The sequence below is a fragment of the Larus michahellis genome, chromosome 4, assembly GCF_964199755.1.
Source record: "Larus michahellis chromosome 4, bLarMic1.1, whole genome shotgun sequence".
Classification (NCBI taxonomy): domain Eukaryota; kingdom Metazoa; phylum Chordata; class Aves; order Charadriiformes; family Laridae; genus Larus; species Larus michahellis.
In genome coordinates this window covers 46066364-46086221 of record NC_133899.1, presented here as the reverse complement: position 1 = coordinate 46086221, position 19858 = coordinate 46066364, and the positions used below count along the sequence as shown (strand labels likewise).

At 53.7% G+C, this 19858-nt stretch overlaps 1 protein-coding gene across 1 annotated transcript in view; it reads left to right on the top strand.

Moving 5' to 3' along the window:
• The first annotated feature begins 2691 nt into the window (after positions 1–2691).
• Positions 2692–19858, top strand: part of ALX4 (ALX homeobox 4) — a 41131-nt gene continuing 23964 nt past the window's right edge. The window contains exon 1 of the mRNA XM_074582424.1: positions 2692–3969. Coding sequence (XP_074438525.1) covers positions 3570–3969 — 400 coding nt within the window. The 5' untranslated portion in view covers positions 2692–3569. The remainder of the gene's footprint in view (positions 3970–19858) is intronic.

Here is a 19858-nt window from a genome sequence, read left to right as displayed (position 1 = left end):
GGGGGTGTCGCCGGGAGGGGACACATGGATCTCCCGGAGCTGGAGACCCGGGCGATTCCCCCAGCAGTGACTTGCTCGACTGGGAGCCGCCTTCCCTAAACGCGGGACCAGTGGGGTCTCACCCGGCTCCCCAGCCCTCTGTGGGAAGGCACCCTCGGGAGTGACCCTTTCCAAAACCAGCAGCGACTGTACCTGAAAACAGTCTCGGTACAAAGCACACATACATACAGGATTGGCAACCGGCTGCTGCGGAGCGCAGACCTTTCGGCCGCTCTTTCGCCTTTCCCTTTTGGACGCCTTTGGTGCAGGGACAGGGCAGTTTTGGGGTCACTCAGAGGAAAAATGGTGAGATCGGGTTTCAAGGGGTGCGTGTCCCTTTCTGTCCCTGCTCTGCCGATCCTCGCTCCCGCAGGTGGGGATGCTCCTCTCGCCCCGGAGCCGGCAGCCCTCCCAGTGCCGCCGCGACTCCGCCGGGAGGGCAGAGCCCCAACGTCGGACCCGTCGGGCGGACACGGCCGCTTCGGCAGCGCCGCGACACGCAGTCCCCCTCGCCTCGTTTAACGGGGACGGCGGCCGCAGGCTCCCTGTGTGCTTCTATGTTCACACGGCTCCGCTCCCAGCTAACGGGGGCTGTGGGAATCCCCCGTCAAACTTGCTGAGAGGACTTCAAGCAAAACCCAACCCAGGCAAACGAAAACCGTCAAGAAAGCGATTCCCCCGTTATTCCCCCCCACCCCCCGCCAGATCGCTAGGTATTTGCGAGCACCCTTTCCGTCGGTAACGATTCCCGAATTAACCTCCCACTTCTAGGGACACAAATTGGCCATTAGGGAGAGGATTTTATTGCGGTCCTTTCCGCGGGCTCTGGATTAGCCCTGATTGGGAACTAATGGACTTTTCGTTACAGTTTAATGCAAGGAGGGTCTGGCGGAGCGCTCCGGCCGAGGCAGACCCCGGGCAGCCCTCCTTCGGCTCGGCCAAGCCGGAGTGCCTCTGCGAGTCCCTGCACCGCAGCGCTTCTGAAGAAAAAAAAAAAAAAAAAAGGAAAATAAAAAATAATAAATCTCCTGCCCGATGCCGTAATCTCTCCCTTTAGTTTTTGTTGTTGTTGCTGCTGTTGTTTAACTTTGCCGAACAGAAATCCCGAGGCCGAGTATAACGCCTCAGCATCGAGGACTGCCCTCACATCATTTCTTTCAGCCTGTTTCTCCGTTCGCCAGAATAATTCCTGGGGAAGTAACCGGCTGGAAAACTCGTTTTTAACGAGCTCACACACATAATACTCTCCTCCATGAATGGCGCAGCGGCGAGTCCTCTGCGGGGGATGCGGGAGTCGGGGCTGCGGGTACCGGGGCTCCGCCGCTGGGCAGCTGCCGCTCGTCGGCTGCGGGTACCGGCAGCGCCCCGGCTCCCCCGGCCGCCCCGAAGTGGTTTTTAGAAAGATTCTCATGCATTGAGTCGGTTTGCTTTTTATTAAGTCGCGGAGAAGGGAGAGAGAGGGGGCTGCGGTGGGGTGGGGGAAGTTTGGGAGGGGAGAGAGAAACGACGAGGAAAGAATTAAGCAAGGTAATAAAGGGAATAAGGAAGGCAAATCCGCTGAAAGCTTTCTTGGACCAGAAAGCTGAGCGAGCGCAGCACTGCTCTGAGGGAGACTCTCAAAATGGTTTGAAATCTAGTAAATGAACCCGTCTCTGGCTGTTTTAACGACGACCTCGCTAGAAATCCCCCCTGCATCTGGGGGGCGAGAGGGGCGGGGGGGGGGGGGGGGGGCTGTTCTTGTCAGATCCGAGCTAATGAAAACGGCGGTACTGGTCTTGCTCCTGGAGCAAGGCCCTGGGGGGCGGCGGCGGCCACGGCCCCCCCCGAACCGTCGCTCCGGGGACCGCACCCCCGCCTTGCCGCCCCGCGCTCACCCCCCCCGGGGCCGCATCCCGCTCCCCCCGCGCCCCCAGATACACACACGCAGATGAAAGCCACGAGTCTCCCCCCGCTCTGCACGTGGGGGAGGCAGCCGGGGGGAGAAGGGAGGACACATGGGCCGGGCCCCGGAGGGAGCCCGCTGGGAGCCCAGAACCGCCGCCGGTGCCCCCGCTCCCCACCCGCAGCCGGCCCCGCCGCGGCCCGCGCTCCCGAAGGGGTTAAGGGCCTTCTTTTCTTCCCTTTCCTTTATTTTCCTCTTTTTTCTTTTCTTTTTCTTTCTTTTTTCTTTTTTCTTTTCTCTTTTTTCCTTTTTTTCTTGCTTTTTTTTCCCCTTTTTTTTTGACTGAAGAACTGTGGATGTAGTTTGCGTAATATCTTTATTACTGAAAACTTCAAGGTAAGCGAGCAATAGAAACCAGATGTGGGGATGGGAGGAAGGCAGGGTAAGAGTAAGTGTAAGGGGTAGCAGGAGTTAACCGGGGGAGGAGGGGAATCAGGTTGAATGGCGAGGGAGGGGGGAGCGGCGGAAGGTGAGTATTGATTTATTTTTAAGCCCTTTTTGGGTTGCAATTGACCCTTCAAACCAAAAAGGGCTCCTGCCAGCCTCTGTCCCTTTGCAAGTTCACCTCTGGCAGTCCCAGAAGCCGGGGCCAATTTTATGTGCTTGGCGACGCTGTTAAAATTCCCTCCCTGCTGCCCTCCCGCTTTTGATCCAGTGGTTTTACACCTGGAGAGAGCACGTTTTTAGAGGTAAATAAATAACGACGATCACAAACGTGCGGCGAGAGGCCGCGGGAAGCTTGCCTGGCGATGAGCTGGGCGAGCACGGCACCGCCGTGCCAGGGGAGGCATCGGGGCAGCGCTGGGAGAGACGCTGGCCCTGAAGAGGTTAATGGCGGGGGAGGCTTAAAGGCATATAGCTGCGGGGGGAAATCCGTATTGCCTTTAATACAGAGGAGGGGGCCGCGGAGGCGGGGGTCCCCGCAGCTGGGGGCAGCGGAGAGGGCCGGAGCGAACCGAGCGTGTCACGACCATTAAAATCGTCCCCGGTGCTTCCGCCTGTACGGATCCCACATCCATCCCTTCGTGGCGTTCGTGTCATCTGTTTGATTTTCGGCTTTTTAATCATAAAAAATTTTGGGGTCGTTTTGTTGTTTTTTTTTTTTAATGTTTTTTTTTTTTAACGCAAAAGATATGACCTCCCCCCCCCCTCCGCTTCCACACATACACATACACACACACACCCCTTCCTGGGCCCCCTCCCCTACACTGTCATCATCTACATATTAATTGGGGGAGAGGTCTCTTTTTTTTCTTTTTTTCTTTTTTTTTTTCCCCTATGAGTGGGGGGGAAAGTGCGGAGAAGAGTCTCTGTAGAGTGTAGATAGTTTGGAGGGAGAGAAGGAGGGCAAGTGTGTGTGTGTGCGAGAGAGAGAGAGAGGGAGAGGGAGGGAAAGAAAAAGACCCCTTTTACTGTGCGAGATCTTAAGGGGGTTTGGAGATCTGGTCAGCTTTCAAGAACATCTGAATCCTCTTAGAGCTCTCTGGCCCAGCTGTGAGTGTGTGTGTATGCGAGAGGGAGAGAGAAAGAGAGGTTCCTGGTGCCCCTCCAAGCGCATTAAGGACACTCGGGCCTTTTAATTTTAGGAATGAATGCTGATACTTGTGTTTCTTATTGTGATCCGGCTGCCATGGATTCCTACTACAACGCAGCCTCCCAGGGCACAGAAGGCTCCTCGCCTTTTAGGGCATTTCAAGCAAGTGACAAGTTCAGCCCTACTTTCCTGGCCAGCAAAGGACAAGGCTTTGGTGACAGCAGCACTAAGTGCCGGAGCCGCTACAGCCAGCAGGAATGTCAGTCCCTGGATGGCAGCGTGCAGGCTCCCGGCTCCGCCGGGGCTCCGGCCTCCTTTAACAAATACCCTCCGCAGCAGCAGCAGCCGCCGCACCTCTACATGCAGCGAGGCCCCTGCAAAACCCCCCCGGACAGCAACCTCAAGCTGCAAGAGAGCAGCGGCCACAACGGAGCTCTGCAAGTCTCCTGTTACGGTGAGTCCTTGGCGAGCGACGGGGGAAGCACCGGGGGCGAAACCGGAGAGAGACGCCCGGGGTTGGAAAGGGCCTCCCGGGGGCGGGGGGCGGGGGGGGGGTGTAGAGGCGGGGAACGGCTGCCCGGCAGGACAAGTCCTCCCGGGGTCAAGGAGACCTTGCCTGGCTCCTGCACGCCGAGCAGCGCAGCCGGCTGCGGCGGCGGAGCGCAGCGCGCCCGCGGCCAGCCCCGTCCCGCCGCAGCCGCGGTGCGGGGCCGGGGGCCGCCGTGTCCCCCCGCCTCGAGTATCTTTATTCCCAGCCCGGGCTGGAGCCCGCGATGCCCGAGGGAAGCCGCGTTTCCCTCTCCTCCCGCTTTGCGGTGGTTTTAATCGTCGTTTCTGAGCGGAGCCGATGCGCTCCCGGAAAACGTTAGCTCTTTGGCAACGCGGGGAAATCCGCAGTAAAGGGGGAGAGAAACAGAAAGAGAAAGGAAGAGCGGACCGTCGGGCTGCCCCAAACTTTCCCTACGGGGACCTTCTTCTAGGGGGAGAATTTCTGGAAAATTTCACCGGAATCTTCACTTCCCTCTGTAACGGTCTTTCCTACTTTTCTGTCTCTCACTTTCTCTCCTAATTGCCACTCCCCTAATTGATTTCTGTCCGGCTGCAGATAACCCGCTCGCATCCTCTCCGAGGGTCATTAGCGGCAATTAAGACACTCCTTTGCGCTGGCGCTCGGCGTGACTGCCTTGAACGGGATCGCTTCCCTTGGCGATTCTGAGCGTGGGTTTAAGAGGCAAAACGCTTCTTCGGGAGGTTTCCGCTATATCGAGGCGAATTGCGGGGGGAAGGGGGAAAGAAAAGAAAAAGAAAAAAAAACCCAAACAAAAACCAACCCCCAAAGTAACAAACAAAAAAAACCACCCCACAATTTTTAATTTTATTTTTTTCCGAATAAAGGAAAGTGGAAATGAAATCTCTTCCTTTCCATCCCGGCGCTCTCTGTGCGGGCAAAGAGAGGTTGTCCCGGCCTTGATTCAGCGCGTCGCCGCTGACAGGGGTGGCCGCGTCCCCATCCTCGGGGCACCGGTCCACCGTGACCTCGCCAGGCAGGGACAAGGACAAGGCCGGGCTGGGTCTTAGGGACATTTCCGGGGTGTCCCTAAGACGAGGGGTGACTGCGGGTTGGGGGCGCGGGGGAGCCGGGGGAGGCCCGGGTCGGACCGGCGCTCCCACCTCCCGCGACCCGGGCTCTCGCCGTCGTTTTGGGTACTCCTTGCCCTCTTTACTTTCTCTTTCTGCCCTCACACATTCCCTTTGCCCCGTCTCTAGGCTTAAAAGGAGGCAGAGGCGCCTTCGCTCTGTCCGTCTTCCAAACCTCGGTGTGCCGGGCGCTCTCAGGCGCCGTCCATCACCCGCTGCGAGCAGCCAGGGGTTCCCCGCACCCCTCCCCGGATCCAGGTCCGCGGGCCCTGCTTCCCCCAGCACCGGTGACTCCCCTCCTGGGGAAAGGGCATGAAGTCCTCGCCAGGCAGCCGTGCCCGGGGGGCACAGGCAGAGCCCGCATGCCCTGCGCCCGGCCGCGCTGCCCGCTCTCCTACGGGCCGACTCGGGCAGGGGTCGGTCCCGTCCCCCCGCCTCGGGCATCGCTCTGACCCTGCCCGCACCCGGGAGGCACAGCCCGTCTCCCGCGGCACGTCCCCGCGGAGCTGAGGAGGGGCACGGCGTGGTCTGGCTGGGGGGCCGCTTTCTCGTGTGTTTTGGCCGGGGCCGAGGCTGGGGTGTTCTTCTCCCCCATTCCCTCTCTTCCCCTGCCCCCTTCCCCGTAGGCGGGCAACCCCAGGCCGGCGCCAAGGCCCGCTCCGCACCTGCGGAGGCCTTCTGGGACCAGGCCGGGACCCACGGGGAAGGGCACGGCGGGGCCGGGGAATCCCCGCGGGGAGAGAAGGGACCCGCTCTCCGCTCCCGCCGGGCGAAGTGGGAGCACAGGGGAGCCCCGATGCCTTCCCGGCCGCCCTGCCCTGCCCTGCCCTGCCGACCTCTCCCTGCTAACCGGCTCTCTTGTTTTTGTAGGTTGCAAAGCCCAGGGCGCCGGCTTAGCCTGCGATGACGCATTGCAACCCCTGGTAGAGCCACACGAATTTATCACCCTCCTTAACACCACCGGGGTCCCCCCGATTTATTTTCACGCGGGGCTCCAGGCTTGACTTCAGTGGGAGCCCCGCGTCGGCGGAGGGTGGCCCGGCCCAGACCCGCGCTCGTTGCGAGCCCCGCGTGATGCGGCTAGGGACGATGGGGCTGTAATGAGAGGCACACGGGTCCGCGAGGATAATTAATAGCAATAATAATTAATGGATAATGATTGAAGAGAGAGACTCGCTAATAATAGCCAGATCGGGGTTTTGCACAGGGACGGTGGCACCCGTAGGTGCTTCTCCGCCTTCTCCCGAAGGGCTAAGCCCACCGCGCCGGGCACAGGCGTTGTGCCCCCGGAATGCCCGCCCCGGCTAAAGGGACCGGGAGATCATCGAGCCCGGCTAAATACCCTCGGCGTGGGTGAGAGCGGGGGAAGAGGGAGCCGTCCTCTTTCTCCGCAGCGGGCACAAGCGCGGCCCGCTAAGGCGCGGGCGGGATGTTACGGCGGGTGGAGAGAACGGCAGACGGGTTTTGCTCGGGGAGCCGGGGAGCAGGGGCTGCCCCGCTGCCGCCCGCCGAGCCCCCGCGGCCGCTCTGGTGCTGGTACTGCCGTGCAGACGGGGAAGGAGCGCGGCGGCGGCAGGGACTGCTGGCTCCCCGCCTTTCCCGGTTGCCTGGGGCTGAGGAGGATGCTGGGGTGGTGGGACGCTGTGCCCGTAAATCCTTCAATTTAAAAAACAACGTCACATAAACACCACCACCACCCCCCCAAAAAAAAAGATAAAAAAAAAACAACCCGAGAAAGTGGTAGGTTGTGCCGCCAGGCAGTGCGCAGGCGGCCGGCTTCCCCCCGCCGACCGGAGCCGAGCCCGGGGCTGCTGCGGTCCCGTCGCCCGGGCGGGTTTCCGCGCTGCTCGGGGACGCCGCTCCCCGCACGGCCGCCCCGCAGCCTCCGCCTTTCCCCCCTCCTGCCTTGTCGAGCCCCGGGGTTGCCCGGCGCGGGCAGCGGCCAGCGGTTGGCACGGTGGGCACCCCGCGAAGCGGAGAGAGTGGAGATCTCCCCCCCGCCTTTTTTTTTTGTTTAATTTTATTTTAATTCTTTAATAAACAAGTCGTTTCGAGTTATAAAAAGCCCGTGCCTGCCATCTATTGCTCTCGGCTTCTATTTCTAGATCTAAGCCCTTCCATTGCATTGTACGGATAAATATAGGCTAGGGAGAGCTGCGGCCGTAAATACACGGAGGACACGAGCGGCAGTCGCCGAAGCGTTTCCAGCCCGGCTCCTGGCAGGGCCGGTGGCATCGGGCGGCCCGGGCTCCCGGCCGGGCTCCCCGCGGCCCCCTCGGTGCGGCGGCTACCGGCCAGGCCCTGGGGGGGTCCCGGTGGGGCTCCCCGCCTCCCCCGCCGCTCGCCCTCCTGCCTGCGCGCTGCCGCCGGGCCGGCGGCCTCGCACGGCTTCCCTGCTTTCCCCGCCGTAAAAAGGGGAGGTACGGGTTACCCCGCAGACCAGCACCGGCAATTAAAGCCGAAATCTTAAATAAAAGCCCTCAGAGCAGGTTATATATCTTGGCTTTGCAGGGGAAAAAGCTTTCGAATGATTTATGTGCTGTAGTAATCTGACTTGCTATTTCTACTGCGTGGAGCTGAAGTAAGTTATATGTCTTGAAACATATGTATGCATACACCCATGCACACACACAAATATATACGTATATTGTTGTATAGAAATACGGTCTGGGAAAACAAAATCCTTTGGGGGAGTGAAGGCGAATGTGATGGGGATGTTTGCTCAGAGGAGACAGGAGAAAGGAAACGGGCTTTCTGTAACAGAGGAAATTCTTTAAGTGCCGGGTTATGCAAATAACGACCATTTCTTTCATTTAGCGAGTAAATAAAAAGTGCAGGCTAAAGTGCGTTATTAATAGAAGTGCAGAAAGCAACTGCCGTAGGAATCAGAGGCTCGCTGCGTGCTTTTTTAAATTGACGCTTTTAATGCATTTCTCCTCCTCCTCCTCCCCCTAATGTAATGTAAACTGCAGGCACGGCAGGAACGAGCTCGCTGGCGGTCCCCCCTCCGCCTCCCGTGAGAGACCGCTCGCTGCCAGGCGCTCGGGGCTCCCCGCCGCGCCGCGCCGCGCCGCGCCCCCGCCGATGTTCAAAAGGGCTTTGCGGAGCCCGCGGTGCGCCGGGGAGGACCGTCGGCATCTGCCCCCTTCCCCCGGCTCCAGCCGCAGCCCCCAGCCGGGGGCGGGAGGGGGCTCCCGGGCTGCTTTCCCCGGGACTCTTGCAGGGCTCTTCCACATCGGGCAATGCCGTGCTTTCCTCCCGAGGTCTGGGACTGTTACGGCTCCCCCGGGCCTCCGCTCACCGCGCTGCGCATCTCCGCGGGAGCCGCTTTGCCATCGGCCCGGGGGGCGGCCGCTGCCCCTCGCCCGGCCGCAGGGCGCAGAGGGCTTTGCGTGGGGGAGGGATGCCGGGCTGCGGCGGCTGCCCCGGTCCTGTCCCCCCTTTCCTCCCCCGCCTCAGCTTTGATCTGGGCCCTCGGCTCCTGCCTGGGCTCCTTCCCGCGGATAAAAGCGCCGGCGGGGAGGCAGGAGGGGTGTGCGCGGGCTCCCCCCGCACCCCGGCGGGGAGAGGTGAGGGGGGGGGGCGGGGGTGGGGAGATGCTGCTGCCCTGATCCCCGCGGGGGGCAACAGGGAAGTATAAAGGGGAGAAGTATGCGGGAGGGAGGCGCGAGTGGGGAGGGGGGGACGGGACCCTGGCGGGCACCAGGGAGAAGCAGCAGCGAGCGGAGCCAGCGAGGGCGGGAGGGGAGCCGGGGCAGCCGGGGGAGCCGGGTGGTGGGGCCGGCCCCTTCCCGGGTGCTGCAGGGCCGGCCGGCAGGGCCGCCGGCTCCCGGCGTGCTGCTGACGCCGCCCTGGCAATCGCCCTCTCTTTTCCACAATAGGGCCACCAGATCTGCCATTCAAGGGCTCCGGCACCCTCCCAGGGAGGGGAGGGAGCTCTCGCCAGGAGTTTGGCTAAGCCTCTGTTTGAACAGACACTCGGAGGTGCGGGATCTCCTCCGCGGAAACCTGCGGGATTTCCTCAGGGAGCAGGACGCGAAGGTAGGGCTCACGCTCCGTACCCCGGCTGCGCAGGAAGATTTATTCGCGGCTCTTTCCAAAGATGTTTTGCGCTTCTCTTGACTTGGACGGTAGATCTGGCTGGAGACTTTTATAGGATTCCTGACCCGAGCTGTTTATAACACTCATGTGTCAAAGGACCGGGAGCCTCCCTCCCCCTGTATTCCTGCCGCTCCCTCCTTGCAGGAAGATTTCTTTTCGCACTAGAGCTGTTTATTTTCGACTTGTCCGCTGCTGACTGGGATTAACTCCGCTTTAGCCGTACACTTCTGCAGCGCAAGCTTGTAACCCCAGCAGGACGTTACCAGCAACAAGACGGGTGCTGAAAAAGAAAGAGTCTTAAAACTTTTACTAGTCTTAATTGTTTTGAAAACAACACAGTGCGAAGCAGACGAGAAAAATACTGATGGGGAGAGAGATTTGGAGATGCTTACTGAGTGCGTCTTTTCCTAAGGGTTTGGTGTAGGAGTCCTATTAACAATATATGCTGATGCCAGATAGCGCAAATGAGCTGTGTGTGTGTTATCTGGAGCTGCAGGCTGTTTATTTTGTGCTGCCTTTTGAGTGTACAGTCAGTGTGGTTGCATGACTAACTGGCTGGAGTGATTCACTGGCTGCTTTATGGGTGACTGCTCAAAACAAGTTGTGAATCAAAAGAGATTTCTTTGGCTGTGGTTTCTAACCTCCCAAGTTAAATGCACTCAGGGTTTAAGGGGAGCTAATGTGCAGACTTCAGTCCATCAGATCTTGAAGATTTATTCCTTTTCCAAGCCCTTCATTCAAAGCCATGATGAGTTTCCCTTGTAAGAGGGAGGTGGTGTCTAGGAGGCTCGGAGCCAAGGTCTGCTGCTAAAGGACATCTCCAGCCCCAGCCCTGTCCATTCGGTTGCCCTAGTTCCCAGCTCTCTGGAGTCCTTAAGTCTTGTTCAGGGCGTTTGGGTAGCTGTAGCAATTCTCAGGTAAAAAGTGTGACACGTTCTGTAGCAGTAAAAGACTTTTCTTTGCATTATGCAGTCGGAAAAACTGAGGCTCAGGACCTGTGTGTGAGTGGCTTGTGCAAGGTCAAGCTGTCGCCACTCAGTGGCATCAGTGTGATCCTCCCAGGGGCCGGGGCTCCTGCAGAAGGAGGCTCTCAGTGGGCTGGAGAAGGAGCCCACGGCCGGAGTTGGAAAACTTACAGAGTAGACATCCTGTGTTTAATTTTGGAGGGGACTGAATTTAGGTTTCCTGATGGCCAGGTCCTTATTCAGTGCAAGAAGCCATAGCAATTGGCGTGTTCTCATATGCTGAGGTCTCTCAGTACATAAAATAGGCTCAACCTGTCAATCCACATAAATGGTCTCATCTTTAAAAAGCAACTCATCAGCGTGGGCAAACTATATTGGCCCAAACAAGCTGTGGGTTGGTCACTGTCTTTCAGAAAATGCTGAGAAATCCCTGCCCTAAAAGTCATGTGTTTCTGAGGTATTACGCCTACGTTTTGGAAAAAAAAATCCCATCTCAATTGTTAATCAGCTTGGAAAGAATACATCTACTATCTTAATGTAGATACATTTTCAGAAGAAAAGAGAGATCTGGATTAGAAGGAACCTGAGCAGTAACACAGCTAATGTAAGACCCCTCGAGAATCATTTGCTAGAAGATGGATGGGAACATTTCGTATAAATAAAGCGTTAGAGTAATTTACCATAGTTACATGTCTCTCAGCTGCCTCAACTTGTAAATGAAAGTTCATAACTAAAGGAGGAAAGCTGCTTACATCTATTAAATAAATGACCTCCACTTTATTTTCTGTGTAAGTTCAGATGAATCAATGCTATTATACATACTGGTGATTCTGCTTGGTCATCTTTTCATTCATATTTGCATGTCATCTTCATCCTTTGACTGTCACATAAGTAGGCATGACGTGAAAGAGCAATTGTGATCACCGCGATAATTTTAGAGCCATTTTTTGGTCAAAGAAAGATGGGTCAACAAGAAATAGGGGAGAGGGATGGAGGGAGGAGGGAACAGACATGAATGAGAAGAGGCAGGGGAAGAAGAAGAGGAGATATCTTGGAGGGGTGATGAGCAGTGGCAGACTCACCGCTATTATGGAACATGGTCTGCAACTGATTTTATGGACTATATAAGTATGAATCCACCAGCATCAAATTCTTTATCTCTCCATTGACAGTGCTGTGATTCAACACTTAGTAGCTATCTTCAGGTCCCAGCAGGATTTAGCCATGACAAGCTGGTATGTCATGAGCTATGGTCTGTCCTTATCTGCACTGATTGGAGACCATTGCATTGCCTAACTCAGCAGTTAAATGTCAATTTAAATCTGATTTTTTTTTTTTTTTTTTTGGTGAAGATGCGATTTAAGGGTTCAAGCAGTTAATCTGCTTGCTGGAAACAGATGGTTGAATCAGTATTATTTCTAAATATATTCTTTATTAGCAAGAACTGTGTTCATTAGCTGTCAGGCAAGTGGGTTTTTAGCTGGTGATGGAGCCTGAAAGGTAAGCTGGTTTAGTCACTGATAGGCAAGCTGTACGCTGAGGCTGGGTGGAAACTCTGAGGGACTTATGAAGGTAGCAACCGCCTTTATTCAGTACAAGTCTGAAAACACTACGAAACCAAAGAGGGGAAGTCAACAGAAAGTCAAGGCCCATCAGAAAAGTGCTATTAATGGGAAGTAAGGAACCCGAGGAAAAGACAGAATTAACATTTTGGGCAGGCAGAAGTCTGGGGGAAATAAAAGAAACTTGTAATGTCTTGAAATGACTCCTATCTGATTGCTACCGTGTTTAGGGAGATAGTGCTTTGTGTGCAAACACCGCAGTGTAAAACAAATACCTTGGGTCTCATCAGTTCCCCCCTGTAGTGGAAACTCCCTCCTTAGGACTTGGGATATCGGCTGACTGCTTCAGTCGGGAGCAGTAACGCTGGTGTCGGGGTAGGATGCAGTTTCCAAGGGGGAAACGGGGAACTGTATTAATCCTTTTGATGCAAGAGGGATCAGATAACAAAGGTGCTTGCAGACATCTAACCTATTCAGGAGCGCTGGAAAGTGAAAGGAATTCACACCAGAATGAAATAAAATCAAAACACAGGGAGAGAGGGCGATATCGGGAATTTTCCCAGAATGGGCCAAAAACAATCAAAGAAAGACTCTGTGCTGGGACAGTGCCCAGAGAGATCTGAAGGCACAGCTGCAAGACCCCTACTCCGCGAGGTGCTGGGGAACGTGTGTGACACAGGCCAGAAGATGTTTCACAAAACAGGGGAAAGAGGAAAACGTTATTCAGCCTGAAACTTAATAAGAGGCCTGAGCCACAGCAAGGTTTCTGAAAGAACAGAAAACCATCTCCAAAAGGAAAGCAAAGCCTCACCAGGGTACCAGCCTGCTGGGTGTGGAGTTGGTCTCAGGCTGTTGGGTCTGCCAGGCAGAGCTTGGGTCACCTGTGGGACTCGCCATTTCCAGAGTGTGTCCTCTGTAACGCAAGCACAGGAAAGCCCACAGCATCACACTTTTCCAACCTCAGCAATGCCACTAGAGAAAGGACCCCATGGGAGGCTGACGCATGTCCGTTGCCACTGGGTGGCCAGCTGGAAAGAGGAGCCAGACGGAGCCTTGCTCTGCAGCGCTTGTTCACAGAGAAGAGCCTGAGGTCAGACACTGGGGCAGGGGTACACCCTGTAGCCTGGACGGTGGTGCTGGTCTCCGGATCAGGAGGAGCACCTTCTGCAGCACTGTGTGGTTCTTTTCCAGCCTTCCCTAGGATGGTGCATGCCCAGACCTTATCCTGGAGCGGAGTCAGGACCACAGCTGTGGCAAGGACCCATACCTGAGAGCTGAGAAGCCCTGTGTTATAGACATAACCCAGCTTATCAAGATTTGGTCTGAACCTTCATAAGCAGATTGGAGCCAGATATCAGTCTGAGCTAGACAGGACACGGCCAAATGCTAGAAGGCAAGAGGAAGAAGAGACCCACCTAAATTGGCAGAGGACCTGCAGACATTTTGTGTTCCTCATGTCTCCAGATGCCAGTGAGGACTTCCAAGATAAATAGCCGATGGACCAATTGCTAGACACTTAGGCAGATTGTGCAGGAGGCCAGAAACACTCCATGAAGCTGTGGGATTTATGGCGGAGCTTAAATACTGCATTTCATCCCTCGAACAGAAGTTGGAAAGCTGCTACTGGAAGAGAGAGAAGCTGGTTGCTTTATATAGGTATAAGGTCCTGTGCTAGAGAGAAGAGTATTTCCATCCAGTTCATACCACTTCAAGCTATTAGAAAAAGGGACTGACGCAGGACAGAAAAGCAATGGGGGATTGGCTACTACATCAAACATGAGAGCAGCGGCTTGGTTAAGTGCAGCTCTGATGGGGAGGGGAAATATCCACAGAGAGGTTTTTTACAAATATATGGCTAGACAGGACAGAGCCTCATAAAAATATACTGAAAGGCCCAAACTCAACTCAGGAAGCAAAGGCACCTGAAGCTGCACATACAAAGCTGGGTGATACTGGTTTTAAGTTAGAGTTGAGGCTGTAGCAAAGCTTTGTCGTGCCCAGGGCTGGATACTAAGTTGATGTTCAGTTGGTGTTGGCTCTTCCCTTGTAGCCTTCAATTAGTTGATTTTGGAAAGGGTACTTTTGTGGCTGGTTGTACTGGAAATCCCCTTTTCCTTGGCCTTGGTGGGAAAAAATGGAGCTCTTGGTAGTACAACCTATATGCCTCCGTTTGGCAGCGGTCCACTTCCGAGGGAGGGCTACAGGGGAAGCCAAGCAGCAAGAGAGGGGTTACCGCATGTGTATTTTATAGGCATTGCAGATGAGTAAAACTAGACGGAGAGGGACATGATGGGACAGTGCAAAATGGAGCCACCCCAGGGGGTACGAGGAAAGGCAGGGACTGGTAAAGTGTCCTTACTGAGGAGAAATGCCAGCGGGAGACTGGACCACCAGGATCCAGGAAAATGCTCAGCATGGCCAAGGTGGGAGATGAACTAGCACTCAGTGTGTACATCACTGTGGTTGATACCTGGTCAGTCAGCACACGGGCTTTCAACCTGCGGTGTTTTCCTTTAAAGACACGGCTCATGTGAAAGAGAGAGGTTTGGGCAATCTCTTTGTGGCACCTGCCTCCGCAGGCAGGCCCCTGAGTTGTTTCTTTGAGCTTGTAGCCAGCTCATGGACCTCATCTGTTGTCCTGGTTAGAAAGAAAAGGTGAGCAAGAGCTTTGCTGTGTAATATGTTAATCTCAAAGCGTGCTTGTGCCTTGCCATTAATAGATAATATCTGGCATATGCCTCACTAGGTTCATTTTGGTTTCCACTGTGGATATCTGGTGGTGAAAATTGTTTTCGTGTTAGGACAAGTCCACAGCAAACTGTAGTATGGGTGTCCCGCCACCCGTGTAAGGCAGCTCTCACTTGAGAGACCGACAGAGCAGGTATTATATGGCCAGCCATCCAATCTCTCTCTTATAGCTGAGGATATCCTGGCACATGGTGAACTCTTTAACAGCAACTGATAATGTTTTACAAACAGGCTTCCATGAGCTCAAGGCTGCCGATCTGAAATAGACGCCAGAGTGAGGTGAGCTGTTGAAAAGAGGTAGACAAAGAGGTTTGCACCCTGGGAAAACGCTCAGCCAGGGGCAATGGGGCAGTGCTTCCCCGATGCGAGGGAAGGGAGCAGGGCACTGTCAGTCTTGCGGGGCACTGGTCCTGCTGCTGGAGGCTCAGCTGTGGACTTCCCAGGCTTACAAAAGCTCCACATGGTCCTTGTGAGAAGGGAAAGCTACCTCGGTGGCGGGAGGAGAGCAGCTGGGCATTTTCAGAGCTGAAGCAGTCTCTGCTGAACGCAGCTGGGGGTGCCTCTGGGGTGGGGACAGCACTGACACAAGACCACGGTCACCAAAGGCTAGTTCTCCCAACACCTTGTTCAAATGCCTTTTTGGTGGTAGACACCTCCCTCACCAGGACAGCAAGAAAAGACTGAGTTTGCATCCTTTTTTCCTCCTTTCTTTCATAGTCTGCAGGAATGAAAATGCTCCTGCTTCATCCAGTAGAGGTAGGTTTGCTAGAGCAGAGTTTAAGGAGCTGAAAGTGTCTCTCAAAAAGCTTCCTAGTAACAAAACAAGGCGTGATTGAAAAAAACTTTCATTTGGCAACTGTGTCTGCTTTGGAGTATAGACTCTCTTTGGAGTAACAGAGTAGCTCTTCGGCCATAGTGAGAAAGCTTGGAATTTAAAGACAAAATGTTGTATAGGAGATGGGGAAATAAAACAATGGGTGATGAGTATTCATGAGAGCTCATTATACCCGAAATACTCAAAAAGGAGGTTCTGAGGTTTCGTTATAATGTCAAAACCATTGGACATCTTGACGTTCCAAAATCCTTAGTCAACCCAAGAGAGAACTGGTTTTGAGGAAAATGCAGACAGATGATGGAAAATTACTACAGGAAATGTGATGCATTTCTTGCATGGGTTGTATTTCAAAATTGGGTCCCCAAAGATGGGGAGAAACCCTACGGAGCAGTGTCTCCTGGGGACCTTACTGCTATTCATTGCTGTTGATGTTGTTGGGCCTTTGCCTGAGATGGAATCTGCCAGACAATATTTGTTGGTAGCTATGGATTTCTTTAGAAAATGGCCTGAAGCTTACCCAAAAAGGAACCAAGAGGCTGTGATTGCAACCAAGCTTCTAAGGGATGAATTTTTCACCATATTTGGGGACCTAGACATGAAGAGCACGCAACAAGGCAGAGCTTTGAGGCAAAAGTATTTCAACAGGTTTGTCAGATGCTAGTAGACACAATAGGAGGTACCCAGCATCCTACAGATGGTGGAGAGGGGAAGCTTAGCTGGTTCTGGGAGGAAGCGCTAAGCCAACTGCATGACGCTTGGCCTAGGTGCCCCCATTTACACTGCCTGGTCTCCCTGTGCTGCTCCTCAAGGCCTTGGTATCTGCTTGCCCCATGTCGGCATCTGAGGGATCTGAGTGTGTCTTGCATGGCACCAGAAACCTATGAGCAGGCAACTGAATCAGACCCCAGCTATTTTACAAGAGAATGACAAAGGAACCAGGACTAATCCTGCCCTTTGTCTATTCTGTTGATTGTAGTGACTTTCAGAGAAGTAGAAAGGGAAAGTGCAGCCTGACCCCAGTTCTCCTTTTCAGACATTAGCCAGGAAACATAGCACACTCCTTGCAAAACGTTTGTAAATTTGGGCCATTTGCTATGCACTGGTCTGGCCTATCTGGACTCTGCAAAAATCAAGTGGAATGGCTCGGGTTTTTCTAGACAAAGCCAAATGCAAGTATTGCCTCAGGCAACATGCACGTTCTCTGATGTAGGCTTATGTGTAGAAACCTGGCTGATTCCACATCCCATGGAGATGGAGAGATTAGGAGCCCAAAGCAGATAAACCATGGTGTGTAGCAGTGGCCACTTACGTGTATTAACACGTAAGAGACCAGCGGGTCCTGGTCCTGTGTTAATCAAAGGGTGTTTGTGCCTTACCATTAATAGATAATATCTGCAATGTGCCCAAGAGGAGTTGTGAGGGAAACCGAGTCTGTCCTGAAAGCCAAGAATACAGCTGTGGATGTTGAGTCTGACAGAAATTAGTTCCCTACTGGGGAAAAACAGGGAATGGCCTGGTTTAGCCCACAGATTTCATTAAAACCAAAAACTTTGCTGAGAACTCCTTCTCAGGGTGTCAAAAGGAAAAGGAGCAGCAGCTGAAAGCCTGCAGTGGCATCCCAGTGGGAGAAGCGTCAACTCGAGCTGGCTCTATGAAAATGGCCCAATGGAAAAACCCGATACAAGTATGTAAATAGCTAAATTGGTCGCTTTGACTCTCTTCCTCCCTGTATGTCTGAGATGATGCAGGTCCATGGGTCTGGTGGGTTCTGCTGGCAGAAGGCTGAGCAGGGGCTGGTTTTGCAGGGTTGGGTGCCTGGTGGTGGTGAGCGAAGCAGTTCCCTTTTGCTCAGCCCTGTTCCAGAAGCACTGACACAGTGGTGTAGGCATGGGCAAGCCGATGAAATCAGGGGATGAAGGCACCGAAGAGTGCTCGAAGCACGCTCCAGAGCAGGCTGTGTGTCCCTGGAGCAGGGGGCAGGGGTAAGCAGGGGACCTGTCAGTGTGGCAGTGATATGGTTGATCCCAGCAGGGCTGTCCCTCCCCGCTCCTCGCCCTGTCATGTCCTGCACAAAGGGATGTGGTGCCAGGCCACCCCTTGCCCAGGCAGGCAGCTCTGCTCCACAGCCCCCAGCTCTCCTGGCAGAGTTTTCTCCTGGAGGCAAGACCCATTAAATAAAGAGATGACACACTGGCTTCCAGACTGCCCCCGGCTGGTAATAATCTATAGAGCTTCTAACTGTAGCATCTGAACATCACAGTCCATCTACTGACAGGAGATGGAGTACCAACATTTTTTTTTCTGTTTATGTCAGATCACGTTCTTGACAAAGTTACACACATGCACACACGCATCCCCCATCCCTCTCCGCTGGGACTTATTTTACAAAGGAATTGCTTACAGGGGGAGGTTATTTAGTTCCGTATGTGCTACACTTTGAAGGAAATCGGACTGTAGAGCAGTTGTGCTATCCCTGTTTATAAGCGTCAACTTCATCAGCTGTAGAAGGTGTCAATGGGGAAGAACAGTGTGATTTAAGCTGATTCGGGAAGGTGCATCATTGCTTTGGAAAACAGGGGATGTGAGCTGCAAATACTCAGAGAACCCCTAATTCCGGGCAGGCCTCTTGGTACCAGCAGACGCAGCACAGGGGCTCTCTGCCCCCTTCTTCAGCATGGAGACCTTCCAGTTTCCTCTAGCACTAAAACCTTGGCTCTAAAACCCTGGCTTGTTGGAAGCTACAGCCTCATAACTGTGTTCACTGAAGGAGTTTTGTAGTTTGGAGCCCCATTATTTACGTCCCACTGTATATCTTCTCCTGAGAGCCTTATGAACAAAATGGATTGCAGCAGAAATCACACATTCCTGTACAGGCATGTTTGCCTCTCATGAAGTCTGCAAAATCACGACCCGAATGTACGGTGAGATAGTAAATCCGGGAAGGCAGAGTGCGGGAAGTCTAGTCTGAGATGAGAAGGAAGGAGAAAGCCACCCACTGCAGCCCCAGCAGCTTTCCTTACAGCCCCTCTGAGCCCGAGGGCCGGGGATGCTTTGGGAAGCGGAGGCCAGCCCGTGCCTAGTGGCCCCGATAATGCCACGAGTCCCCAGACATCGGAAACTGAAGTGTTTATCCATTCTTTCCAAATCTAATTCTTTCCATAACCTTGGAGATAGGCTTATTTCTGAAAAGTGGAGGAAGATGGAGTGGGTGAAAAGGGATCTTGCTGACTCTCAGCTAGGAAACTCTGAAATAGTACACACCTTTCAGACCGGCGCTTTCATGCACCAGTTGCAGCCCATGTTTTATGCTTGTGTATTTTATTCTCTCTAGGCCACCCCGCTTGCGGTCGCTCTTTCCACGTGCTGTTTAAGGCCTCCCCTTGCTTCCTGCCTTGCTAGAAAAAGGCAATTTTTAAACACCAAAGCTCTGGTTGTGGCACTGGCGTGGGGGTGGCATCTTCTTTAGGCAAAGCCCTTCTGAGCTGGGGGCTGTGTCAGCACATGGACGCTCACGTGTAGATCAGAAATCTCCCAAAACAAGGGCTCCCCTAAGGGAGTATTTTGGGAGAGAGGGGAAAGGAGGGACAAACGCCCCTTGCGTTATGTTTGCAAACTGTCTGCGAGCAAGGTGTGATTTTTCAAGGTCTGTCTGGGAGCCAGGATTGTTGTTGGGGTGATGTTTGTGAGTAATCTTTGGTCAGCAGATTGCGCGCGTGTGTCAGGCGGTGCAAGAAGTAGGCAGCAGAATGGTGATCTGTGCTGGTAAGTGGAAGGTAGGTACACGGCGGACACATGAGATAAGAGTCTCATCTGTTCCTGGTTGGATGAGCATCACTGGCAGAAGGAGGTTTCTGGGGCAAATTCTCCTTTTCACAAGTTTCTAAAGAACATTTCTGTAAATATTTGCTAATGTTTACTTGACATTTGCAGTCACTCCTGTCAATATGATCCCATCCTGGCATGTTAACTGGAAACAAACACTAAAGTGGGCATGAGCCCCCCTGATGTGGATACAGTTTTTAATTTAGAATGATTTTCATGGTCATCATCTTTCACGTTGTTGTCCAGTTCTGCTGAGAATTAGTGGTGCTCCAGGAGTTTCACTCTTTCCAAGATTCATGATTTTTTTGTTCTCTGTTAGGAAGTCTGTTACCAGAATTACTGTTGTTTGTGTCTACTGTCTGACACTTCCTACCAAAATCCTGCCTCCGCTTGCTTCTAACTTAATCAAAACTTAACGATTTGGCCTAAAAGCTCCCACAGCAGTTGTTTGCCTCCAGCTGTTTTTATAATACTTTTTTTTTTTTTTAAAGTTCTTCTGAATCAATTAAGCTGTTTCCAAGAACGTAGCTAAAACTAAGCACGTTTTTGTTTTCTCCTTGTCAGAAAAAAATAATTATGTCCTTTTTCAAAATTTCTGGTGCACTGTGCTGTGGAGTAAGAACGACCGACTCGCAGAGGAGCTGGGCTTTGGGTAGGAAATGTGCTTCATGC